This window comes from Pelmatolapia mariae, linkage group LG7 (genome assembly GCF_036321145.2).
Source record: "Pelmatolapia mariae isolate MD_Pm_ZW linkage group LG7, Pm_UMD_F_2, whole genome shotgun sequence".
Lineage (NCBI taxonomy): Eukaryota > Metazoa > Chordata > Actinopteri > Cichliformes > Cichlidae > Pelmatolapia > Pelmatolapia mariae.
Window position 1 is genome coordinate 50,106,454 of NC_086233.1, and position 25,665 is coordinate 50,132,118.

The 25,665-nt window shown below is 40.9% G+C and overlaps 2 protein-coding genes and 1 non-coding gene across 6 annotated transcripts; 2 read left to right on the plus strand and 1 right to left on the minus strand.

Annotated features, from left to right (window-relative positions):
• The first annotated feature begins 397 nt into the window (after nt 1–397).
• On the plus strand, nt 398–484 carry trnay-gua (transfer RNA tyrosine (anticodon GUA)). The gene is given in 2 exon segments: nt 398–434; nt 449–484. It is a non-coding gene; the product is annotated as a tRNA-Tyr (tRNA).
• Nucleotides 485–1,298: 814 nt separating this feature from the next.
• Nucleotides 1,299–19,912, minus strand: LOC134631306 (growth arrest-specific protein 2). 3 transcript variants are annotated; one of them, XM_063479506.1, is made up of 10 exons: nt 19,731–19,912; nt 17,606–17,669; nt 15,316–15,466; nt 12,434–12,564; nt 9,623–9,764; nt 8,689–8,709; nt 8,289–8,352; nt 7,961–8,171; nt 7,762–7,869; nt 1,299–2,767 (listed from the first exon to the last, which is right to left on the minus strand). In XM_063479506.1, exons 3-10 carry the CDS (start codon nt 15,458–15,460, stop codon nt 2,558–2,560), a joined length of 1,032 nt encoding a protein of 343 aa, XP_063335576.1. In that variant the 5' UTR covers nt 15,461–15,466; nt 17,606–17,669; nt 19,731–19,912; the 3' UTR covers nt 1,299–2,557. The 3 variants fall into 3 exon arrangements, with proteins under 3 accessions (XP_063335576.1, XP_063335577.1, XP_063335578.1); XM_063479507.1 differs by lacking the exon at nt 17,606–17,669; XM_063479508.1 differs by lacking the exon at nt 8,689–8,709.
• A 530-nt stretch (nt 19,913–20,442) lies between these two features.
• On the plus strand, nt 20,443–22,276 carry fancf (FA complementation group F). Of its 2 annotated transcripts, none has more exons than XM_063479510.1 (2): nt 20,443–20,500; nt 20,754–22,276. In XM_063479510.1, the coding sequence occupies exon 2, from the start codon at nt 20,806–20,808 to the stop codon at nt 21,835–21,837; it is 1,032 nt and encodes a 343-aa protein (XP_063335580.1). In that variant the 5' UTR covers nt 20,443–20,500; nt 20,754–20,805; the 3' UTR covers nt 21,838–22,276. The 2 variants fall into 2 exon arrangements, with proteins under 2 accessions (XP_063335580.1, XP_063335579.1); XM_063479509.1 differs by having other exon boundaries at nt 20,465–20,633.
• The last annotated feature ends 3,389 nt before the right edge of the window (nt 22,277–25,665 follow it).

The following is a 25,665-nucleotide window of genomic DNA, read 5'->3' on the forward strand; positions in this document are numbered from 1 at the left end:
TTCTGCGCAGACGCGGCGCATGCGCGCAACACCAAACCCAACTTAACTTGTTTTTCTCTCACCCATCCGGAATACTTCTTAAGGTTATGGTTAGGGTTAGGTTTAGTCACAAGTCACCGTCAAATTATAATATGGGTAGGACGATTTGTCAGAGTAGGATGGTTTCTCAGAACACCGGCTCGCGTGGCTTCGAATATCACCACATACGTCATCAACCCAAACCTCACGCGCTTCACAATCTCGACAGAAGGAAGGAGGAAAGAAGGAAACACCGCTGCCTTAAGGCGTAACTAATGACGTTGACTGACGCAGAAGTATAATTCATGTGTAAGCAGAGCAGTGAAAGCCGGTGGTCGTTAGCTAATCCACACACATGGATGCAATGTCTACCAGCGTCCCTTCGATAGCTCAGTTGGTAGAGCGGAGGACTGTAGACGTCACAGCTGAAATCCTTAGGTCGCTGGTTCAAATCCGGCTCGAAGGAGACATATTTTCACAATTTTCGTTTCGTCTACATAACAGTAAAATATCCTGAACGTTACAGGTCAGTGTCGTATTCAAACATTAGCTCTGTTTCCCAGAGTATACTGAACTAAAGTATGTTCAGACATGAGCAAAGTCGTCTGCCCTGGCCATTCACAAACCAACATGATCGTTACTGTGCTTTTATTATGAATATTATCCTGGACTCTTCTTCAGCTTCTGTGCAGACCTCATTATCAAATATGTGCAAACAGCAACGTGTTTCTGTATCTCTCCAGACTTAACAGTAACACTTAATTTTTAAAAGAAGGCATGCCCTTCAGCAACCTCTTATTAACGCCAGATTTTAATGCAGTATTAACCGAAGATGAATTACTGAGGGGACTGAAAATCACACAGTGTTCTTGGCTGACACTCACAAACTGCCTGTAACATCAGTTCCAGTTCCTACCGGACACGATGTCCACAAAATAAAAGAAACAGTATTAATGAACAAAACCAAAACCTCGTCTCATTAGAACAGCATAAACTCTGTTTTTACCTGATGGACTCTATTTCCATTTATTTTTGCACATTTCACCGAATCTGTGCACATGAGGGGCGGCTCGGGTCCTTTGGACATAACTGTAGGATGATCGAGTGATCAGTTCAACACGTACATACATTTTGGTTTTATACATATGGAAGAAAAAAAAACCCAAAGCAGCCTACTCTTAAAGTGATAAGCAAACTAGTATTTCATTAACAATTTAAAATACAACGTACACATATCAAAATGAGAAGTTTCAACTTTTCAGCATTTATTGGAAATTTACAACTAAAATCAGGCTTGAAAGTTGCTTTGCACAGCCAGTGAATATAATACCAAACCGACATATTTATTCTCCAGGAATAAAAACAAATTAATATAACATGAGTTATTATGCAGTGATTGATATTTCTCCATTGTAAGAACCCCCCAAAAGTAATCAATAATAATCGTATTTAAATCACTGCACCACCTGTAGGGGTCAGTAATACGACACAGTGAAGAACGTGAGACCTTAAATGAGTAAATCTATTTATAAATCACAAGCTAGTGAAACTGATTCGTACATGTGATTGTCGGATGAAGACATTATTACACACGGGATCTATTCTAGTAATGCATAATACAATCAAAATGCTAATATATAAATGTACTGCATAGAACAGTTATGCAAAATGTAAACAATATGAGCATTGCTTTATTTTGTTAGCCTACTAAGAAATGCACAAAGAAAAAGCTATAACATTTTGTGAATAAATTTAGGTTTTATGAGAGTTTTTACAAGAATTTAAATGTATAAAGTAAAGCATTTAAACTTCATTGGGTTTAAATAATTCTTCTAATGTGGGAGATAAAATCCCATTTGAGTCACAGCCCGATAGGGTCTGTGTATTATTAAAAATTTAGATAAGAAGATCAGTTTGATGGGAAATGAAAAAAATTGGGAAAACAACACTAGCACAGACAAATCAATAGAATCCACATCAAGGTACCAACCAATACTGGCTTCATAAAATTGCCAACATCTCCAGCACCCACTTCATTTCATGTAAAAAAACGACTTGTGTTTGTACCTTGTACAAATACAGATATTTATATGAGGAGCTAAAAGATGAAAGTGTTCTACCTACCATATGTGATATTGCTTCAGATGCAATAAAAACAGGAAAATCTCAAATCTCAAGAAAATCTACACCTTCCCTCGCACTAATTATGAGTTAACCAATTATACTGTGACGATAATAATGAGCATGTTTTTCAAAGCTGTTTGCCGTTATGTAAAAGCAAATAACACCCAGAGGCCTACTAACATGTGTCCAGGCCCAATCAAATCAAGACACCCAAGAATGATCTTTAACCAACAAAACAAAATCATCACTATGACAAAAATGTGCTTTCTGTAAATGGTGTTGCACTACAGCTTTAATATTTACTTCATGAGAACAGGGATATGTTGCATAGCTACGCCCCCTTCTCTACACAATAAAAAACAGCACAAAGTCAACCTGTCCTTTTATTAATGGAATTTTTTTCAGTCTCATGTCTTTACTTTTTGCTGCGGTAGTGCGCTGCCACCACCAGGTAGCTGTCAGGGCTGAGGTCCTTGATATTAGGGGACTTGCTGCTGATGGGGGATATCTTGCCCTCCACCCTGGAAATCTGGAGCATGCGGCATGGGTCATGTTTCAGCAGGTAGCTCTCAAAGGTCTCCCAGCCTCCACCGACTCGCACCATCACGTGCTTATTGTGCAGCATCTGCGGAAGAAAATAGGATTATGTTGTGATGCTGGTGTGTCAGAAGGGGTGCTTTAATAGATGTGGGTGAACCCTTCTATAGGACTAATGTCATTACCCTGATTGAAGCTTTGGATTTTAGCTGAACGAACATGTAAGCGCGGCTTTGATGTCAAAGCTTGTTGATTGATGTGGGTGTCCCAGAAGTGGTTGGTATCCCTGGAGGGATTCTTTATCAACCCTGCTGCCCTAATGTCTAGGTGAATTGATTACTAAGAAACTCTTATTTCTTAACTCTAACAGTGATGAGACTGTGTGCAGATGCAGCACTGCTTTGACCTTATGCTCATATAAAAGTAGACCTAAACACAAATGCTTCTGTTAGTAGCAGGTATTTGATGATAAACCAAGATACTAGGCCCATTAAAATTTCCAGTCTTTGACGATGATGATGGTGCTACAGGAAACATCAAAGGACTAGGTTATTAAAATTCCTTCTGAGTGGGACCTTATGGTCTGTATGAGAAGTTATTAGTTAATGAGACATTCCCTCAAAATATCAAATGCTATTTAGAGATGTAGTCAGGGGAATACTAAAGTCTGAAGATTATCTACTGGGTCATATATATTGGCATGCAAAAAATGCAATGACAAATAGCTGTTGGTGGTAGAATGAAGGTCAAGAGAGCACTGATGTTTGTCAAATGGGAATTTTTGTTTGTTCTGTTACCGTTCATTCTGTTAATTGTGCACTAATTAAGATGTGTCTGTGTGTTGTCCCCCTAGAGTATATGTACCAAGCAAACCAAGCTTGCCAGCATTAGCTAATAGACAAGATCTTCCAGTTCTAACTTCTTTTGTTACTGGGCAGTTTGTTGAATGGGTGCTTAATGCTGGCTCAGAAACAAGTTAGTGTTCTTTGACACCCATGTTACAATTTACAACTTCAGAGCAGAAGCAGACACGTTTACAGGCTGATTTTTTTTTTTTTTTTTTTAGCTAATTACCCACTTAATGATTGTACAGCAGGGTTGAGGTGCAGTAACTTTATTAACATGCAAGAGGTTTGTGCTTCAGTTATAAAGTCTACAGGTTAATCAATAAGTGATAACTTAGCCCAGTAGTTCTCAAACTGCGGGGTAGGCCCCACTGGTGTCCAGGTGGGACATAGATAATCAGGCAATAAATATGAATGGAAGTTGAAGCCTGTCTGTAAATATCATCAACCTGCCAAGGAATGCTGAGGAAAACTAGCCTGTGTGGCTAAATCTGACACATTTACATCATTGACTCTAAACAAACATCAGCATTATCAAAAATTTACAGATGTCCACTTTTATATGGTAAATGGACTGGTTCTTATATATCCCTTTTCTACTCCACTAGAGCACTCAAAGCACTTTATTTAACATGTTTCCTACACATACACATCCGTGCAAGCACATTTTTCTACGTCTAAATGCTTTCTATTTACCATCCACACTGTGATGAACACATTTGGACCAACTGTGTGTTCAGCATGTTGCCCAAAGATACTTTGGCGTGCAGGCTGTAGCAGCCAGAGAAGCACCAATCTTTCAATAGCTGCCCACTCTAACTCCTTAACCACAGCCACCCCAATTTAATCATACCATTTTGTTGACTGATAATTCATACACATGAATTTACATACAGTCTGCAGTGTTGATGGGATATCTTCTGATAACACTGAACATTTTATGGGTCTGAGTTGACAAGCTGGAAGATCAACTTCCCAACCTACTGGGATAGCTAATAATTATTCAGGTGATTTCATCACTAAAAAGCATAAAACCTTAAATTATATGTCTGGTTAAACAGACACATGCAGTGTTTTTTTTTCCCTTTCCCTTTTCTACAACATTTGCTTCAAAACGATGCCACCTGCCACATCAGGGCACATTCCCAAGGTTGGCTACCATGGCAACATCACCGGTTATAATAAAGAGACGAAATAAAAGGCGCTGGTATATTCGATGATCAGACGCCTGCATTCCCCAGAGGCTGCGCACATAAAACATGTCTGCCTTGCTATGGAGGCTTTTTGCCCCTCTACCTCATTAACACACCATTACACCTCTGAGGAAACAAGCTTGTTTGCTGAATGCCCCTATCTGAAGAAGAGTAAATCCAAAACAAGTTATTATAAAGATTATTTACTCAACTCAAAAATGATTCAGACAAATACCAAACAACACTACATAGTTAAAAAGGGCAAATTACATCATGCAATTGTCACCTCCGTTTGGCCAGATATGACGCTTCTTGCCCTGCAGCAGCATAACATACAACATTTATAGGCCTCTTAAATGAATCAATCGTGAGGGCAGGAGCAGGGCAGTAGCTCCAATCATCAGCACCAGGCCTCAGGCTTTGTGATTGTGGATTTAATGGACCTGTGTGATGCAGAGGGGTTTTCAATCACGCTGCTTTGGGACGAGACCCTTGCTGGACTCCAAACCCTTCTCAGTAGGCCAGAGAAGGGCAGAGGCCCGGGGCTGAGCTGGGACAGCACTTCTCACAAAACCACTCTGGTGTTTTTCTGCTCTCTCATTCAAGCTACAACTAGCTCATTTATTCCAGCAGAAGGTCAGCCTCTCCAGCGGCCCAGATTATTGTGAAGTGAGATCTGCTGCACGTCACTGCTGTCCTTGCTCCCAGCTGCCTACAGACAGTGACTGGGCTTACTGTATTCATGCCTTTTCAGTCGACCCAGCTGCTGGGGGGAAAAAGCCATGTGAGGAATTTTAATTAAAGCATGTTCAGCATGAAGAGTGCTGGCTGGGAGACAGAGGAACAGAGGCTTAACACTTGCTTTGTTTGTCATCCTAAGCAGTATCGCACATACTGAAGGTGTGACTAGTATCCATGATGACACATGGTAATGGATGTCTAATAATGTTGTTATAATTTAGCTATTTTTCAGTATGGTTGCCCATTTATATACTATACTGTATATATTCATCCTCTGCTGCTTGTCCTGAAGCTTTTTTCCCATTTTTGTTTAAGACTTTTTTGGTTTGTTTTTTAAAAAACAACTACTAACTATTAGTAGTTGCAATACAATGGACAAACGGCAGAGGACATCCAAGAGTAAACTCCCTTTTGCTAACCTACACATACCGCCAGCATGAATCACATCTTTGGAGGTGCAAATCCTGGTTGTGGGTTGCCAAGTAACCAGGATCCCAAGGGGAGAGATGCTACTTCTCCGATCTGTTATTCTCCATTTATCTTTCACGAATCGCCTTTATCTCTCCACTCAGAGAAAGCTGAGTAACATTTCCTGAGCTTAAAGACTGATTGTGTGTGATTATGTTAGTACAACAGCCAGTTCTGGGTCAGACATATTCCAAGTGGTAAGTTGGTTATGAGATCATAGGTGAAAGTGTGGATGTTGCTTTCTCTTTACAGCAAATGAAAGTAAACATTGTCAAGGCACAGGCCATTTGTAGACACAATGGATGACCTTCATGCCAAAACCAGCCCCACATATCTGCTATGCGACTGGAAAAGAGTTTGCTTTGCAATGTGAGACGTTATTGTTACAAACCGCAAAGTGGAATGAAAATAAAATGAATGGAATAATTAAAAAATAAGAAAACGGTTACTGTCATTCTCCACTGTTAGAAATAGAATATTTCCCCTTTTGCCAGTTTGTAGAAGAAGGTTACAATGTAATGTATGATTTACTTTATTTGAATAATGATTTCATAGAGTCATTATTGTATAATGTGTAATATTTGCCTCTGAAGCTTCAGTGATGGGACTAATGTCTTCATTATTATTTGGAGTGAGACTTTATAGTAGTGCATAACAGTGTAATAATAGCAAAACTAAGCTTAAGGATAAGGTCACCAGTAAAGAACTATGTCCGTTGGGGCCTTCCCCAACAATAGACATTTTGCAGTGAACAGTTTTATGCTAATATCCAAAACCTGATAATCTGATAACCTCATATGAAAGTGATACAAGTGAAAAAATGATTATGTTAATTATTATATACAGTACTGTGCAAAAATCTTGAGCCATCACTCATTTCCTTATATTTTGCAAGGAAAATAGGAAACATTGAAAATAGAGTATATAACGCAAAAACAGAGTTTATACAAGTCTAATGTGATTGAAGGTCAGTATTTGGTATGACTACGTTTATTCTACAACACAGCCTAAACTCTCTTAGGGAAGCTTTTTATAAATTTATTTAAGCAGTCTTCTTGAAGGACATCCAAAGATTTTATCTGGATATTGGCCACCGTTTCTTGGATTCTCTGTCAAGATGATCCCAAGCTGCCTGAATAATGTTGAGGCTGAGCTCTGGCAAGGCCAATCTTTGACTGATTGCATCCTTTTACTGCACTGACAGTGTATTTGGGATCATTGTTATGCTAAAAAATGAAACTGAAACTGTCAGTCAAATGCTTTCTAGGTGGTATTGCATGGTAGATCAAAATCTGACAGTACTTTTTTGTGTTCATAATTCCATCCACTTTATCCCCAACACCACTGGCTGAAATGCACCCCCAAGCAATCACTGTGTTTTTAAGATTGCTGTAGTTGTATCGCTCTTGTGACCTGCCCCATACATATTGATGATTTTGATTTTTAGTTCAGTTTTGTGGCATACCACAGCCATTCTTCCCTGATTCCCTTCCTCTGTTTCTCATTATACAACTGTATAGTGACAATAAAGGCATTCTATTCTATTTTTAAGAATTGTTTCTTATCAGCCACCCTTCCACTGAGAGTATCTCTGATGCGGCTGCATTGAACAGTGGATGAATCAGTTCAGGTCCTGCATCAGGTCTTTGCTGGAAATAAGGGGAAAAAAACAGCCAATGTCCAAAGAAAAACTTGGAAAGACTTGCAAAAAGCCTGGAGAATTATTCCTCAAGACTGCTTTTAAAAAAATCCAAGAAAGTCTGGCTCCTTGGACGCAAAATACAAAGAAATGAGGTGTTTCTCAAGACTTTTGCACAATACTGTAACACACTCACCCGGATAAAGAGCATCTTCTCCCCAACACGATATCGACCCTGCGACTGTCTCTCTACACAGAACTTATTTGCACATCTGCAAGGTGGATCATTGGCGATATGTCTTACCTGTTTTGACAAAAACAAACATATTACTGATGTTTTTCCTCTGATAACATAAGTAGAAACAGCAAACAGAGGTGAACACTTGCTAACTTACAGCATCATCCAACAGCTTCCCTGTGCTTTTTTTGATAGAAGTCACTTTGGTAGGAGTTGGGGATGGGGAAGGGGATGGGGAAGGAGATGAAGAGGGTGATGGAGGGGCAGGCTGAGCTGGAGATACAGGTGACGGAGGAGGTAGAGGCGCTTTCTCTTCTTGCTCAATCTCTTTCTCCAGTTTTATAAGGCCAGGAGGCTCCACATTGTACCTAGATGAGGAATAAAAGAGACAAGCAAATTAAGGAAGGATTTGCAAAACAATCCAAAGACATATACAGAAAAAATCTAGACAATCAAGGAGGAAAATGTAAAAACCAAGAGCATACCGTGATGCTATCCGGCCCAGCTCTAAAAGACAGAGGCAGACTTCTCGTGGCTGCTTATGAAGAACTGCAAAAAGAGATCACCTTTTAGGTTTTGGTGATTAAAATACTGTACTGTATCTGGATGAAGGTGATGAATGAGAATGAGTGGCTGTGTGATGGTGAAATGGACATAAAAACAAGCTTATGAACTTCATGCAATCACATGGTCCTCTCTAATCCTGTTCATCCCAAACCAAATGGAAAGAATACTGCTCACATGTTCATTTTAACCACTTGAGAGGGTAATGGTAACCACGGCAAATAATAGATCAAACCAGACTGTGGACACACAAAGCATGAATAATGTGACACACCACACCATGCAATATAGAAAGAATATATCCACTGCGTGATAGCAAACCTGATGTTGTTACACCTACTGCTGAACTGACAAATCCATCCAGAGAAAGTAAGGAGGGAAGGAAAGAGAGGGAAAGAAAGAAAGAAAGAAAAAAAAGACATTTGTCAGCTGGATTGTTCACTGAAGCATTTTATTACAATCACATGTCCACTGGATTTGAAGGCGATTATAGTTCACTGCAGCTAGCTCACTGCGTGTGTGTATATCCTGGAATCCAGAAATGATTTACATAGCTTGAATAATTTTAGCAATGGCTGATCAACCTTTTAGTCAAAAATATGGCAAGAATTTATGACTATTCTGCATATTTGTGCTCTTGTCAGGGGCACATCTGATTATGAGGGAAATATTTCAGTCCAGGCATATCTTCACTGCAAGGACACTGCAGTGAAATAACATGCAAGAAAGCTCTGCGAAAGATCAGAGAGACACAGATAAACACTGAGAGAGCGAATGAGGAAGAGAGAAAAATATCCCTACTGTGAGCTGAGGAAAACATTTGCATACTGTTGGCCTACTTTCTCACCATCTCACACCTTTCTGTCCACGCTCCTGTAGTTTTACTTTAGATGTTTTGTGCATGAGTGCATTGTCTGAGATTCCCTTATTGTCAGATAGAGCTGCTCCCATCACTGTGCTACCCGGGCTGTGAGCTTTTTGAGCACGTCAAAGAAGGTGAGGCTTGGTCTGGTGATGTGAGGCTTTTAATCCACAGAGGGGAGAAGAGGGAAGCAGGCCAACCTGCGTGTCACTGTACCTGTACAATCAGGCCATTCACAGGAGATAGAAATCTGAGCCCATTGCCCCAGCAGTGCCAGGGATAACCAAAGCCTGACAGAACTGAATCTTTGTGAGGAAAGTGATGCCTGTTTATGTACCCGGTCTGTCCTACATCTTGACATTTTCGCAGGGTGAGAAATAAAAACAGACTCACCTAAACCCTCTGACTCAAACAGACATGTTTCTCCAACTCCGACCTCACGACACCAGGCCAGGAAGTTGGCTGTGTTGTCCCGTGCAAAGAAGGAGCCGGATGGAGCGCTCCGCCGACACGGTATCCTCCGATTGGGAATTCTCTGTCACAGACATGGAGAAGAACCCCCTTACTTTCACTTAAACAAGATCGGATTTAAACATCTTATTTGTTCGAACCAATACCCAGAGCTCCACCGAAACACAGAGCCACATTCTCTACATCTACACTGATGTCTGCTGAGGCTCTGATTTCAGCCCAGGATCAAGAACCCTTCCCATTGAGATCAATATGAGAAATGACGGGTTTGAAAACCTGTGCTACTTTACCAGGCTGTCTATGATTTGGGCTCAAATGACATGCTTATGGGTTTCAGCCCCCACACGGTCTGTTCGGGGAGATTTATGCGCTTTGCTGTGGTTTTATACAGGATATGTGTGTCTGTGCTTTGAGAAAGGTGGAATGAGCTCATGCTGGAAATATGCAAGCTTTTGTGGGTATTTTTCTTTTCATTCCAGACTCTCCTTTTGACTTTTTTTAGGGGATCTTTTGTGTTAAATGACTTTGCATTCCCGGATAAATATTCTAGACAACTTTGCCAAGGTTGTTTTTTTTTTCCATCTAACAATCAGATGAATGTATTATTATTTCTGCCTTGGCTGCCAAATGATCTGCACCTTTGAATGTCTAATGATTGCACAGGAGGTAGGGGACTTCTGGAAAAGATTATCTTTAAACATATGGGAATAATAATAAGGAAAAGGAACTGCTATGCTTGAAATGAGCAACGACAGCTATAATCAAATTATTTCATTCAAAGAATTTAAATACCTCAACATGCACACACGAGATGAGCGGTTTGACACTTTAAAAATACATTTACTTCCTTACTTTAAGAGGTAGATGAGAAGATTATGCTATTATCATATCTGTTAGTTGGAGGTTGAACTGCCTTCGACTGACATCTCTGTTTTTGCACCGGTTAAGCAAATATGTGGTGAGCTTTATGGGTGCAAGCGGACAGATTTCATGAACTTTGTACAGAGCCGGGCTACTTTTTCCTCTCCAAGCCTTTCAGCTGAGATAACCAGCAGCTGCGTCTAGCTTCATGGCCCTTCCTTTCCCTGTAAAAAAAAATCTCTTTTGGTCAATGCTACTTATTTACGATGTTTGATCTTCTCATCTCACTCTCCTGCCGAAACCAAGTGCAAGCACAAGTCTTGAACATTGCACTTTTGCTTAAAATTTCAGTGCAATAGCAATAAGTTCCCACAGTTATTGAAATGACTGTACAAAAATCAGCCTGTCAAAGTATTATGACAAGAACGAAAACAACCTTTGCTCATCTGGACTTAATACTGATCGATATAAACACATGGGAAGACGTCTGGAGCACAGCATCTGCAAAGTGTGATTGATGGTACCCCTGCGCTGTAGTCACAGGCCCACTTCACACACCATATCGACTTATAACAGGGCTTGAACACAGATGGATGTCCTCTTTTAAGTGGTGAAATCTGATAGCAAACAACTAGAGCTGATCAAATGCCACAACAAGCATAAAGACTCATTGGATGACATACTGTGTATCAGACATGAATAACACGGTTAATCTTTTAATGAAAACCCTTAATGCAGACAAACAGAATCAAATCACGCTCGCTGCACAATATCATAATGTAGCTTTGTTTCATTTTAAAGCCTATCCCAGGACTCTGTCTCTCTCCCTCTGTTGGCATTCACAATCAATAGACTCCTCTATTTCGGCAGCTCCTCTGCTGTCTCACGGTCATTGACCTCAAGTATTTCCTCACATCTGTGCTGCTGCTCTCACACTGAGATCAGGAGACCCACTGACATCAGCACAGTCGTGCTTCAGTGCAAACATCAACAACTCTCACTGAAGGACCAACAAACATCTTTTACTTCTTGCCTTCCGAACAGAGGCAAGAACATGACCCAATCACAGTTTTTGCTGCATGCCACTGAGACCAGCTGTCACTTCAGCATTTAAATATCTGTAATAAACAGATACTGAAGCTAAATATCCATCTTTTAACATATATTTTTGAACTTTTGAGGATGTATCCATGGGGTTTTTATAATATATGGGGCATAAATAGAAACATTTTTCTTTTGCCTAGTTGTTTTTGTTTTTTTACTCACCAACCCCATAAATATACATCTGGACAGACTGATTGGGTTAAATTACAGGTAACCACTCACAAGGCACCCCTTTTAATGAAATTTATTAAATCCTCAGTCAAGGCTCACAAGAAAAGAACGTTTAATGCTGTTCTCCCAAATCTCACAGGGGATGTGGGGCCCCATCAGTTAACGTGTCCTTGCTAGCCTTATTTTTTTTTCTTTTTTGCCCTGTTGAAGGCAGGAGGCCCCCATCCCCCCATCCCACTTTATGTGCACTTCTTTCTAAAATTGTGGAGTTCTTTGCAAAGTAGGAATTCATGGGCACAGTCATCAAGAGCGTCTTTCTGCCTCTGTGTTACTTTCCAAAGGTTGTGTTGGGATATCCTTTTGTATTTAGATGTGAAAAAGACCATTACATGTGGAAGTGGTTTTAAATAGTGACTGTCAGTCAATCTGACCTAATAAGTGTCTGCTCAGATGATGTTTTCATACTCAGGAACAATGCTCTGTGAAATCGTTCAAGCTGAAAGTTAGTCTGGGAAGATTTTCAGCCAAGATTTAACTTTCAGATTAGTGTTTTCACTGTAACCTGTATCACACAGGACTATTGCAGTCTCTCTGTACCTTGCTGTTGCCAAGGGTAGGCAGATCTCCATTACTCTGCCTGAACTTCTCCTGCAGTGTCTCAGCCAGCTGGCACAACAGGAAGCCATTGTCTAAGCGGTCCATGAAGCTCTCAGCAGTGATTTCCAGACCTGAGCAGGGGACACATAAAGAAAGAGCAGCGCCATAAGTTTAAAAAATATACATATAGTGTAAGGAAATAAAATTTAATCTCCACTTCACTCCGGGTTGCGGTCAAACCTGACGCAGTGCTGTTGATTCCTAAAACAGTTTTAATGACCGAGCGTCGCTTTTGCTGCCGGGTTTGTGGCGGCTCTGGAGGAGCCAAAAGCTGAAATAGTACAACATGATTTGAGAGGATCTGGGGGATTTCCTGGTCGCACACCGTGGGATGGCAACTACGGGGATGCATTAAAAAAAAAAAAAAGACGTGGCATCTGTTTGTACACTGTAATGCCTCATTATCCTGTGCAGTTGCAGAGCTACGTTGGTGATCAACATGTGGTGTCCAGTTGACTGACTTCCAGAGGACCATTCTTTCTTAGTTAGATCATCGTGAAATAGGAGGTGGTGGCAGGGGGGTGTCTGTGGAAAGAAACTGGATATATTTTTTTTTATCCCTTTTCTCTTTCTTATTGGAGGAGGGGTTTAGGGGTTCAATGTTTAATGAGTTCCAAATGTTGCAATTGAGCCCAGAAACGAGAGATTGAAATCTTGAGAAACACTCAGTGAGTCTTATACTCTACTCATACGACCCTCGTTCCATGCTGTGAGAGGAAAATATATTTCACCGGGCTCTAATAGAAGTATATTAAAATTAAATATTTAATCATACGAGTTGCCCAGTTCCTTCAATCTGACTTGAGATCATCTTACACTGGGAATATATTAGCTTCAGTGATCTCTGACCGTTTGCAAACTCAGCCTTCTCCCTGTGTTTAAACTACAATTAAACACCTGTTAAGTTTCTTGGGTGTTTCTTGCCCATTTGCAGTGCTAAACAACTGAACAACTGTCCACAGACAAATGCGCAAAGACAAACATAAACACCTGCCAAGTGCTTTAAACCACCTTTGTGGTAGTTCCTGCTTAAGTAAGTGTCTTGAGGAGCACATTTTGCCATGACGACAGACAAAAAGACAGACTCGGGAAGTGAAAACAATACGAGCCAAGCTGTTACCGCTTTGACAACAATGACTCATCAGTATAACCAAACATATGCCTCCCACACGGCAGCGGGCCACACGGCAGGTCTCACCTGAAACTGTAATCAAGGATGTCAGCATCTTGTTTCACAGAATAAAAAAAAAATACTGAGCAAATACAGAACTTGGCCTAAACCAACAAATTAATTCTGTAGTGTTTATTCACTGGAAACACTTGCATGCTCCTGCTTATGAACCCTTTAGCTCCATGGCTTTCTGGCTCAGCTGGTTCCAGTGCAAACACACACACAGCCAGAGATAACACGGAAGACACTGAAGTTGTTTTAAGTTGTTTACACACAGACATGAGAGTGTCTCAGGAACCTTATAGTTGGTTTGAAAAGTGTCTGTTATATGCATCCAGGAGTAACTCCCAGTCATAACACATACAGTAGTTCTTAAGCATATTTTAAACAAAAAGCACAGTCTATGAAGCGTTTAGCACCAGGGCCAGCGGAGGCCCTTGGTTTTGTGTAACAAGAAACAATAAAGCAGTTCACACTTATCTGTTCTAACACTGGCATAGGTGCGACCTTGTTAATAGCCTAAAAGCAGTACAAACATGATAATTACCAACACAAACCAACATACTTATGACAAAAGCTAGAGTAAACGTGCTGCATGTGTGTATTTTTGTGTGTTCACTCATACACTGGCTTCCTCATTAGCACTCAGTCATTGAAATTTTGAGAACTCGACTCTAACAAATTTAAAATTCTGATGAAACACTGGTTAACAGACAGTTTACATCTCTGAAACCAGGCTAACAAATACATAATTCTCACTCTGGTGGCAGCCTTTGTAAGAATATTTATGTGCTGACTCTGGTGAGTCATATGTGCAAGAATGCTTAAGAAAACATCATGGAAATGACTGTAGGTGTTTCTCTGAGGTATTTCACTAATGATATCCATGTTTAATACAAATTTTTCCCTGGCTCTAGGAACAAACAAAAAGAAACAACAACAGAAAAACCCTACAAAACTTATTCATACACACCCATTCAAATCAGATCAAAGTGCCCTGTGCTTTTGTTTGTGGCTGCGCTGTTAAAGAAGTACAGCGCAGAGAATCGTTTATTATGCAACCACATCCTTGCACAGTGCTGATGCTCCCACCCACTGTGCATTATTTAAGAACAGTTAATGGTGTCCATTATTCATTTAAGGTAAATCTATGAAAGAGCGTTGCAACTGGAACAGGTCCACAGAATCTGGGGACTTTAAAATAGTTTGTAATGAGGTGCGGATTGATCACAGTCCTTTGCAGCGGTGTTTACATCAGCAAAGACCAGCTGAGTTCATTTTAGACACAAAGCAATGAAATGTGCAGGATTTTTTCAAAGCCAAGCTATTTCTAAGCCTGTGTATCCAATGAATCTACAAACCACACCCTGATTTTTTAAATTTATTTTATTTAGCAAAGCTAGCAAAACATTTGAGAAATGAATCATTCAAAACACATTCTAACCACAGTTCAGGAATATAACTGTAACTTTATATATGTAACAGTATTACAACCCCTCAAGGCGATTGCTGTTTTGATTTGGCCCTATATAAATATAACTGAATTAAATTCGCTTTGCTTAGAGAATTAAACCATGTTATAAACTATAACTCGTGGTAATAAATTCTCACTGTTAATAGCATGTGTTTCTTGTTCGTTAGTGTGACTTACCAAGAATATTAGTGAGCCACAGGGCCAGGTCTTCCTTCATAGGCAGCAGGCTGGCCTCATGTCGACTGGAAAGCCACTGTTGGTACTGCTGCATGTCTGTCAGGCCGGGCCCGCTGGGCTGTTTGGGGCTCAGGGAACTGCACATGGTTCCCTATTCATCAGCAGGAGAAGGTTAAGACAGTCCAATGATACAGAATTCATAAACATGTAAGATATCTGTAATATTATGCAAGCAGACACAATGTGCAGCTCCAGTTTGCAGTATAGCAGATCTTCAAAACATTAATAAAGGAGGTACATATTATCCAGATACCTTAGCATATTAATTGGACTCCATCTAAGTCCTGCTAATAAATGCTTTGTTGTTGTAGCAGGCAACAAAACCATCAAGTTCTTCTCTATACATGCATATGTTTGAGTATGCACCCATGTATGTATGTATATACATACATGAGCCCCAACATTAAAACCATTAAGTGGTGAAGTGAAAAAAACATTAATCATATTGTTAAAATGCAGCGTTCAGCTGGAAAGAACTGGAAAAACTCTGCCAGACATCAGCAGCAGCCTCCCCCAGCGGGACGATGTACCTCATCAAATGGCAAAAACTGCTCAGGAATGGCTCAAAGAACATGACAAAGAGTCCAAGACATTCCCTCCAACCAAGTCCCCTGATCACACTGTAACACAGACCCACTCCTGCACACAACACAGTCAGCATTACTTAGATTACAAAGGTTCTTCAGATATCTGCACAATGAGCTGATTTTCAACTTTGCTGTTAGCTTTGTGTTAATACTTAAACAATAAAAGAAAGATCCTGTGTCCTCACTAGGATAGGGATTTGTGTCAGTGTGTGGGACTGTAGTTCAAGGTTGATGCTATTAACTGGTAAATTGGTAAATGGGACAATTCATCTCAGGCAATGTTTGTGAGTAACGCTAAAGTAATGTAACAAGTACTGCGAGGAATTACTCTCTCCAGGGAATAATTAGGTGATGCAATGCTTCACTTAATTCAATTTAGAGTTGCCAGGAGGTGGGCTGGAACCTATCTCAGCTGTCACAGGGCAAGAGCTGGGGTACACTCTAGGAAAGGGCTTCTTCAATTCATTTGATATCAAAAAGGAAAAAAAAAAGACAAATTCCCAGTGTTATACCCATTCAGTTGACAGTGATGCAAAACAGAGTGAATCGGAGAATTCTCATATGTGATAACCTTAAACCAGAGGTCCATTTATCTTCAAAGTAGTTACACATTTTCTGGAAATATACTAATCCGTCATTTCAGCTCTAGTTAGCATACTCCAAATATTGTGCAGCTCTTTTGAAAGCTTAAACAAAGTTGGTTACAGCAGTCATGATATGTCACGATAACAGAAGGAACCTCTGAACATGTGTCTGTTTTATACTCGTGATCTAAACAGATCCTCACAATAAAATTCTTCAGTATTAGCTATCATTCATGTTGCATATTCACAGAAGGGGCAGAGGAGGAGCAAGCTGAAACAGGAAAGGAGAGTAGCTTTGTTCTCCTGGTCAAAATCCTGGTATGGATTACAATAAACCTGATGACATTAGAGAGCACCATTTCTTTCCACCCCTTCTTTGGACAAGAGACACTTTTATACCAGCCAGACTGGTACAGTAGGACTTTTATTCAACCAACAAAGAGCTCCTTCAAATTACTCTGCCATCTATTAAGCAGTCTATCCAGCGGTGCATATCAGCCCATCACAGTCAACAGTGCAGCAGGTCTTGCATTACAGGTTGATGGACAGATTGCATTTGACATCAGTACTTGGAACAATATTTAACTGCTGCTTATTTCCTTGAAAGTGAAGTCACTGAGTAAATTAGCATTTGGCCCAGTCTTTTCCAATACCAGGCTACAGTGCGCCAAGGGTGCACCGCATTAGCTGTAATATGAAAATCTTTCAGATATCAGTCCAGTGTCACTCCATTAACGGATTTGCGGTGGAGAAGAGTGAGTGCCTGACAAAACAACTGGGCACCAGATGCAAGACCTGAGCTGTGTAACAGGGCACATCAGCAGCACTGTAAGCGTCAATCTGTTCTCTAAAGTACTCTGACAGAAAAACGATGCGATGCAGACAGAAAGGAGACACCCCAACCCTTAGAGCATAGAGGTAGTGGCATTACGGGGATTTAAAGGCTCCCAAAGTACTCAAGAGTTTCTATTTTAAAATAACAAATAAGATATGAGAAAAATGTCTTTTCTCTGTTACATACAGAACAGACGTCTTAAGTCTTGTATCATTACAGCTTACCTAACAGCCAATGTTGAAGCGACTTTGTTCTCCTTTTTTCTGGTAAAGTTCTTTGTCCGGGGTTCTTTAAAGAAACAGAAAGTTACTTGAAGAGAATTCACATTCTTGAAATCTTGTTGTTGCATTTTAAAGGTTTTGCCTCCACTGCTTCCTCCAAGCAGGAACATTTCACATACCCTCTGGCACGCAAATAAAAACAGGATATCGGATGCAAATTGCAAGAAGAGCTTATTTAAACAAGGAAGCTGCCACGAACAAGTAGTTCAAAGCACGCGGTGGATGAAAATTTCCTGTGAATACTGAGTGAGTGCAGCACGATATGAGGAATCTGACCTTTAAAGCTGTGTAACATTTCAAGGTCCGTCTGGAGTTGGCTGCAACTAAATGGCACCGTGATGCAAAACTGGACATCAGGACCTTGATGTCCGACCAAGGCTGTCAGATCTTTGAGAAGGCAACTTCTACTCGCTTGCATACACACACAAAAGTCTGGAGCTCGGCGCTCACACACAGGTGCTACATTCCCATGTCCACTGGTGAAGGCTGACAGACAGAACAAGGGCAGTAGGATGTCTCATGTCTCCCAGTGCAAGATCTTAACAAGCTCATTCCCTGTGCATGTGTCAGTGGGCAATGCATCAAGCTGCTATTTTACTTATTGTTATTGTACATTTTCCTTATTAAAGCTTTCTGAAAGATTCCTACGTGTCTTCTCATATGTCACTTTAAATTAACTTAAAATGCACTACAATTTTCTTGCTTTGTTTTAATTCGCACATACTAGTCTCTGTTCAATAAATCTTCATGTCAACCTCGGTTCAGTTTTACTGTTCTTGACAAGATCGTAAACAAACATCGTGCTCAATTTTCACCATTTTTCCCCCCAAGGAAATAGCCCCGGCCAGCTGTTATAAAACATACCTGGTTCCTCTCACCATACTGTTTCCTGACATGTTTAGCTTCAGCAGCCTGCACTCTGCTAAACTGCGTGTATTTTAAGAATCTGGTTCATGATCGAATGCTAGGCTTTCTGCATTCACAAAGAGATCCCACTTTTCAACCCAAAACATTAAAAAAAATATAGAAATACAAAATTTACATTCATCCTGAGTCATCTCGTGACTTCACTAAAGCCATGTTAATGTGCCACGGTTGGCTGCAGATTGCTTCGGGAAAGGCATATGGATGGGAATTTTGACTGATGAATCACATTAGAAAGTACAAGAGCGGCTCTGTCCTCGTAACCCTCTTTGCCCTGCGTGCCCTCCTCCACTACAACAGTTAGCCGATCTGGAGGTTGATTTGTCCATCTAAATAAGGACACTCAGGATGTTTCTACTGCTGACAAGTAATCTGTTGTGTTCAGGTATCAGATTGCTTGAGGTGCTACAGTCAATGAAGCACACTGTCTGTATGGGAATCTGCACTTAAGTATTACAAATGAAATGATTTCATAATGGAATATGCAACCTCAGACCTTCGATTAAGGAAACATTTGAACTGTCAACAAACCAAAGTTCAGGCTGACTGTATGTCAAGAAAACAGATAAAATGAGCTATTTTTATAGTTTCTCTGAATTTGGTGCCAGGGCTTGGTTTTGGGTAGAGCTGTATTGGCCTCTCACTTCATTTACAACTGCAATAAGGCTTTTTAGGTTGTCTCCTTCTTTACAGCTGTCACGAATAAAGCGCCCACAACAGACAATTTACCACTCTTGAAATAGGTCCAAGGGAGGACGCTTGATGAGTTATGACTCAAATCCAGCAGAGCGCCTGCTAATTAAAACCAATGAAGTGACTGAGAGCAGCTAGTACACAAAATATATGGTATTCCGTTTAATTACACATGTCTGGTGTTAACTCTGGAAGGAGTAAAAAAGCAAGCACCTTCCTGTCAACTGTCAAGAAGTAAGACTCAACCAAGCCCCCCTCAACTGTTAAATGAGTTTCATTAGATGGTATTGTTCTGCAAAGCACACAAAAGGAAGAGATTGCAAAGGGTACTTTCTAAAAATGATCTAAACCTAAAACAGAAATGCAAGTATGAATAGTCTGACAGTCATACAGCAACAGTGAAAAAGTAGCGAAAAATGTCCTGAATGAAAAGCTTCTCGTGTGTGCTCACCCTGAGGGTTCAGCTCGCTGGTGCGCTCCTTCCTCTCACTCGTCCTGTGAGATGCTGGTTCCCAATTTTCATGCTTTTCACAGTGGTGCACCGACCCACAGGTTAGCCTCCAAAATCACAAACCAGTGTGGACCGGGGTGATCTTTCTCGCTGCGCAAGATCTGACTCCACAAGCACACGCATACGCGCGCACACATATACTCACTCACAGCAGGCTACGCTGCTGCTGCTGCTGATTATGATGATGGGAGGAAAGTTTGGTCGTGTTGGCACTGCCTCTTTTTTGTGTTCCCTCTGTAACATTTTTTTTTCTGGCCTGAATTTCTATTCTTCCAAACGCTTTGATGTAAAGTTTTTGTCTGTGTGTGCAACTGTGCTGTTTGATCCATCTAGTCACATTGTTATTACATCAAGACTGGTTCATTTAGGCGTAATTTGAATGACACTATCTTGCATTTGAGAATTAAATTGAAATAATGAATGACGATCATTATTAATACATTAATTACGTGTTTCAGGTGTAGTCTTCCTAGTCAGAACACCCTTATGATGCTTTTTAATGTAAATATGTGTGTAATCCATATAATAAATACACGTAAGCACAAAAATTCCGAGTTTGTGTGTACCGAACTCATTAACTCATTTTGTGGCGCTAAGGTCACTTGATGTGCTTTTATTTTGAAGGGGATGAAATTATATTGGCACGCTTGCGCACTAACGAGCGGTATATTCAACCGGAAAATCAAGCAGTAGAAACCGGCAACAGATATGTGAGTTTCTTCAACTTTCTCCGTGCTGTCATATTCATTCTTTATTGTAACGTCAGCTGTTATTGAAACCCACGTTACTCAAGAGGAATTATTTATTGAAGTGCGGCACCGGAAGTCCTGTTTTGCCATGCTAGTATGTTGACTTCTTAGCTAACATGTAGCTAAACCGCTACATCTCTAATGCTATAGCAGTTTTTCAGCAGCATGGCGAAATTCAGATGATTCGGGTTCAGGCTGTAACCTTTCTCCTCAGTGGGTTTCCGAAGCCGGACTGAAGGCTGAACTCTGAATGCTGAGAGCGCCACATGGAGGCGGTGCTGAAAAACTTAGCTAGCACGGTGGAGATGCTGGCGGTGGCGGCGCAGAGCGATGCGGTGAAGCACTGGGATAAACAAACTCTATCCAGGGCGTTTCACTGGGCCCGGTACTGCGAGCACGTCTTCTCCAGGTTCCATAATAACGCCGCTATTAGGAGGATCATGGAGAAACAGCTGCAGCTCACAAACCAAACTCTGCGAGATACCATCCCCGGATACACCGAAGTCTCCTTCTCGGACCTCCCCCGGTGCCAGCACTTGTTGCTCGTCAGGTTGTTGAACAACCCAGAACTTCCCAGTTCTCTCATGAAGATGCTCTTTGACACAACGCGTCCTGTCAAGACGATGCACGGAGACTATGAGGACGTCACAGGTCTCTGCAGTCACATAGTTCAATGCAAATCAGTTTATAAGGTCCTGAGCCCCCTAGCTGATATGTCAGCCCTTGGTGCTGATGCTGAGGTGCAGGGGGAGATGCTGATGGAGAGGCTGGAGGCTCTGCTGAACCAAGGCAGTGAAACCTGCAGGGCAGAGCAATTTTTAGGCTCTGTCCTCCAGGGATGCGAAGGGGCATTGCAACAATTCTGTCTAGTCATCGCTGCAGCTCTGCTGACATCCAAAAACTGTACTGCACAAACTGCTGCACATGATTTTCTCTTAGACTGGTTGCAAAAAAAACACAGTCTGCTGCAGTACATGTGTTCTCTACTGTCTCCTACACTTTTGAAAGACCTGGCAAAAGAACATCAGAAACTCAGAGATGCGTCTTGTAATGTACTGAAAAAGTGGGCCTCGGAAATGGAATACAGCTTAAGTGATGGCGAATGGGTTCTAACCAGCACGGGCCCCGGAGTGTCCTTCAAGAAACTTACTGAGCTCTTTCTGGCTTTATTCGATGCCAGTCCGTCTCTGAGGGGGGATGTAGAAAAAGAACTAAATGCTTTGAAGATTTCTGATGGAGACTTTGATGTCACAGGGCTGAGTGTGTGGGGAGACCTGCTGTCAGCTTTAAACATGTGACTGATGGTCTTGGAGCTTGAAAGATGATCAAATTGTGGCCAAATTCATTTTTATATCTTGATATTGTCTATGTTTTTCGGTATCAGAAAAATAATATTTTAAACAGCTGACATCAGTTTTTTTTCTTAATGGTCACGTTGTTCTAACAATTGTAATGATATTTCTGTCAGTTTTGTTTAATTTTACCAAAGTGTGAGTATGACTGTGGGTTTATGAAATATTTAACACATGAGAATTTAGGCTGGTGATGAGAAGAATTGTTCTAGCAGAGCAAAAAGTTTTAGGTTTTTCTAGGTTCTTCTTGAACGTTGTCCACCTTTGTTTACAGAAATGTGTGTTTCAGTACAATATTTGACTCATGTTGCACTTTTCCTCAGTTCATGTATCTAGACAAACGCATAACTGCTGATTACAGATGCAGTAGAAAGATATAATAAAAATGGTCACTGTGGTGGCTCCTCTCAGACTGAAAATTTGTTGCAATATAGTAATTCTTGTTGAAATGTAAAAAAATTTTTTTAATGAAATATTGTGATAATTAGAATATTTGTGATGACTTCACTGTTGGTGAAATGGGCCAGATTGCTTATTATATGAGATTTTAATCTAGAAAAGTGGGAAAAGAGGCAGGAGGAAGAACAGGGTGGGGCACATGATACAAGAACAATGGCAAATGAGATCCTGCTCTTGATGCTTCAGGAGTTAATCTCTATCTCTCGATTTATTGTTTTTAATGTGTGTGTGTGTGTGTATTTTAGTCAGTCCAGTTGGCTGTTTGTTGAACTGTTGAACTTACTTGTTTGGACACATTATAGCTTTTGTGCTGCTTTGTAAACCGTGTCAGCACACGATCCGACTCACTTAAACTGAACGTACTTGTGAGACAGTAAACAGATGCCGTGGGTCTTTGGAGTCTCAAGGTTTCATTCAGCCTCATAAATTTGATCCTAATACCAAGCCATTAGGAGCTGCGTTGTTTAAAATTATTCTGCAGCGGCTGATTTATGAGGACCTAAAAAGAAATTAAAGTTTAATTCCACATTATGCAGATCTGTGGAGAGAGATGGGTTTGATAATAAGCTCGGGGCTATAAGGAAATAGCAATAAGCAAAGCCAGCAAAAGCACTGTGCAACCACGTACCCTTTCCTAACTCTACACACCTCAAATGATTTTCACTTTCTTTCACACCATCTGTCAGTAAAAGCCTCCAGCAGTGCTTGATCTACACTTATACATTTGGATTGGCTTAATTCCAGTCATGTGACCTGACTGCCAATTTACACATCTCAGACCTTGCCCATGTGTCTGAGCGCTTGTGCAGCGAGGGATCAATTAGTCAGATCAGGCGTCTTCAATCAAACTCTGCACAATGGCTGGTGTGTGACATAACCCTGTCAGCGAATTAGAGCCCGGGCCACTGTGCGGAGGGAAACACCAACACAGCCACGGCTCATTTAACACACCGTGAAAGCAATTCTCCTAGAGACGGACGAGGGTCACTGAGTAAAGGGCAGCGCATACACAACCAGTTTATTTCCAGCCAGTGAAGAACATATGCCAACCAGCAACAACTGCAGAGATCTAACCTGCTCTTGTGTTATAAATGCATGCAAAAATAATTATGAATTCGTTGGGAGTGTGTTTAATTTACAAAATCTACAAAAATGCAGTTTCAGAGCACCATTCCACAAACTAACGAGAATTATCCACCTCTACTCTTTTAGCATGTAGCCATCGGGTGCTTCCACCCACAGATTTATTTTCTTGTGTAGATTTTGTGGTTCTCACTCTGATTCACAGCCTTACACGTTACTGGCAGGGTGAGAGAGCTGCCATGGTGATGATTCAGATGTGTTACCATCTGACTCCAATAAGCCTACAAGAAAAGCAGCATTTTTAGTACTATGCCTATACCAATCTAATATTTAATAAAACCATGTTTTACCCGTTATTTATAACAGACTAAATAATACCCATATGTCTGGAAACCAATAAGAAGAAACTGCTTCTTTTGGCAGTCTGTAACACTATTTAGCTATTAAACATCCACCTATCCATCTATCTTCTGAACTGCTTATTTTATATTTGACCTCCAGCTGTTTGCAGCAACCTAGTAAGCCTTTATTAGAACAGACTGAGAGCCGAAGTCAGCCACTTACATCCAGCTTATTTAATTGAAATGTGTCATGCGCTTCATTAATTCAAAAGGACAAATGAGAAAACTTATAATTTCATACATGTGTATCGGTTCTGTCTGTTATAAAGCACATCCTCTAAGCAAAGAGCTGGATAATTGTCTTATCCTTCCTTATTTTACATTCCATCCATCCAGCGTCATGTTTGTTCTCCAGCAGCGTGGGGGTAACAAACTGCAGTGAGACGTGCTGAGAGCGACTGCTGTCCTGCAGCTCCTGGAGGGTCATGAAGGATAACATTCATTAAAACTCAGATCCAGCCACCATCTGGTGGTGTGAATAGGGAGTCCTCTGAGGGGGTGGGCGCAGGAGGGTAGAGCCCTCCCTCGGCACGTGCCTAAGCCGCTCCAGTCTGGCCCCTTTTGTGTTTTCAGCGATGGATCACAGAGGCAAGAGAAACCCCTCCGCACACCTGTGTCCCACTCAGAAGATGACGACGATCAGCGACCACCGTCAGCAGGCACACTGCTTAAATGGGTTTGGTGAAGTGAAGCAGCGATTATCATCGTAACATCTTAAACTAAACATCTCTGAAGGTTGAACAAAGAAAGTGGCAACAAATTTATTTCTTTGAGCGGCATGATGGATTATATAAATAAAGAAAAATGATGTGCAGAAAAGCAAAGTGAAAATAAACCCTGCAAAATATTTTGTCTCATCACCTGCAAATTCTTCCACTCTCTTATTTAGATTTCTTCCAGAGCTGACGGTGCTTTGTCAAAACACGTCAAGTATCGTATTGAATCTTATCTTCCTTTGTCTGCTTCTGATACTATATCAGCATGTATGAAGCTGTCAGTGTAATCCGATATGGAGGGGTGGGGGATAGGGAAGTGGATGGACCTGTGATGGATTGCTTCAAATGGGACTGCACTTCCGTGGAAGGTAAAAAACAAAAGACAAATTAAATGTAGCAGTCTCTGTCGACTCCTCTCATCCTGGAAAATTCTCACCTTTGCATCCCCGTTTCTCGGACTCATTAGAGCAGATGCTATCAAATGTAATGCTAATGGATACAACTGGAAAGTACAGCAGAGATGATAGCACACCGTTGTAAAGCCGTTTTGCAGAGGGTTTCATTTAAAATCGTTTTTTTAATATAATATCTAAACATTTAGGAGCCACGTTGGAAACACACCAGTCTTTTTTTGTGTTTATGTTCAAATTACATATGGTTTGTAGTGGGTGCAAAGTAGTGATATATAACATGTTATTTTGTGCAAATCCAATTTGAGCCAGCAAGAGCTCCATTAATAAAGCAATTAACAAGAGAGAGGAAGGAGGTGTGTGGAAAAACCACTTGCCCCAGGGATGTGTATTGTCATGTCGGGGGGTGTTGTAAAACAGTAATTACTCCAATCCTGCCTTGAAATTTAGGCCCTAATTAATACCTGATGTTTTGGGGTATGAGGAATGTGAATTATACGTTAGGACTAAAAAAATATTGAGAATGCAGTGTGGAAAAAGAAATTGTCTGAGCTGCAGACTAGACTGGGGAGGATGGAGCAGGAGGATAATTGCATGCAGGGAGAGTCCCACAGGAGGCGTGCAACCCCGTCATCAAACACTCATTGTGGCTGGGCCTCATCCCATTACAGTCCCCCAGGAGCCAAAGTGCACCTGCCCCACAGA

Excerpts from the sequence above, each read along its gene's own strand:
- fancf (XM_063479510.1), top strand. The coding sequence starts at position 20,806 with ATGGAGGCGGTGCTGAAAAACTTAGCTAGCACGGTGGAGATGCTGGCG.
- LOC134631306 (XM_063479507.1), bottom strand. The coding sequence starts at position 15,460 with ATGTGCAGTTCCCTGAGCCCCAAACAGCCCAGCGGGCCCGGCCTGACA. Across the intron at positions 12,565-15,315 it reads GTGGCTCACTAATATTCTTG|GTCTGGAAATCACTGCTGAG; the intron begins GTAAGTCACACT and ends TCCCCTGCTCAG. Across the intron at positions 2,768-7,761 it reads AGAAGATGCTCTTTATCCGG|ATGCTGCACAATAAGCACGT; the intron begins GTGAGTGTGTTA and ends TTTCTTCCGCAG.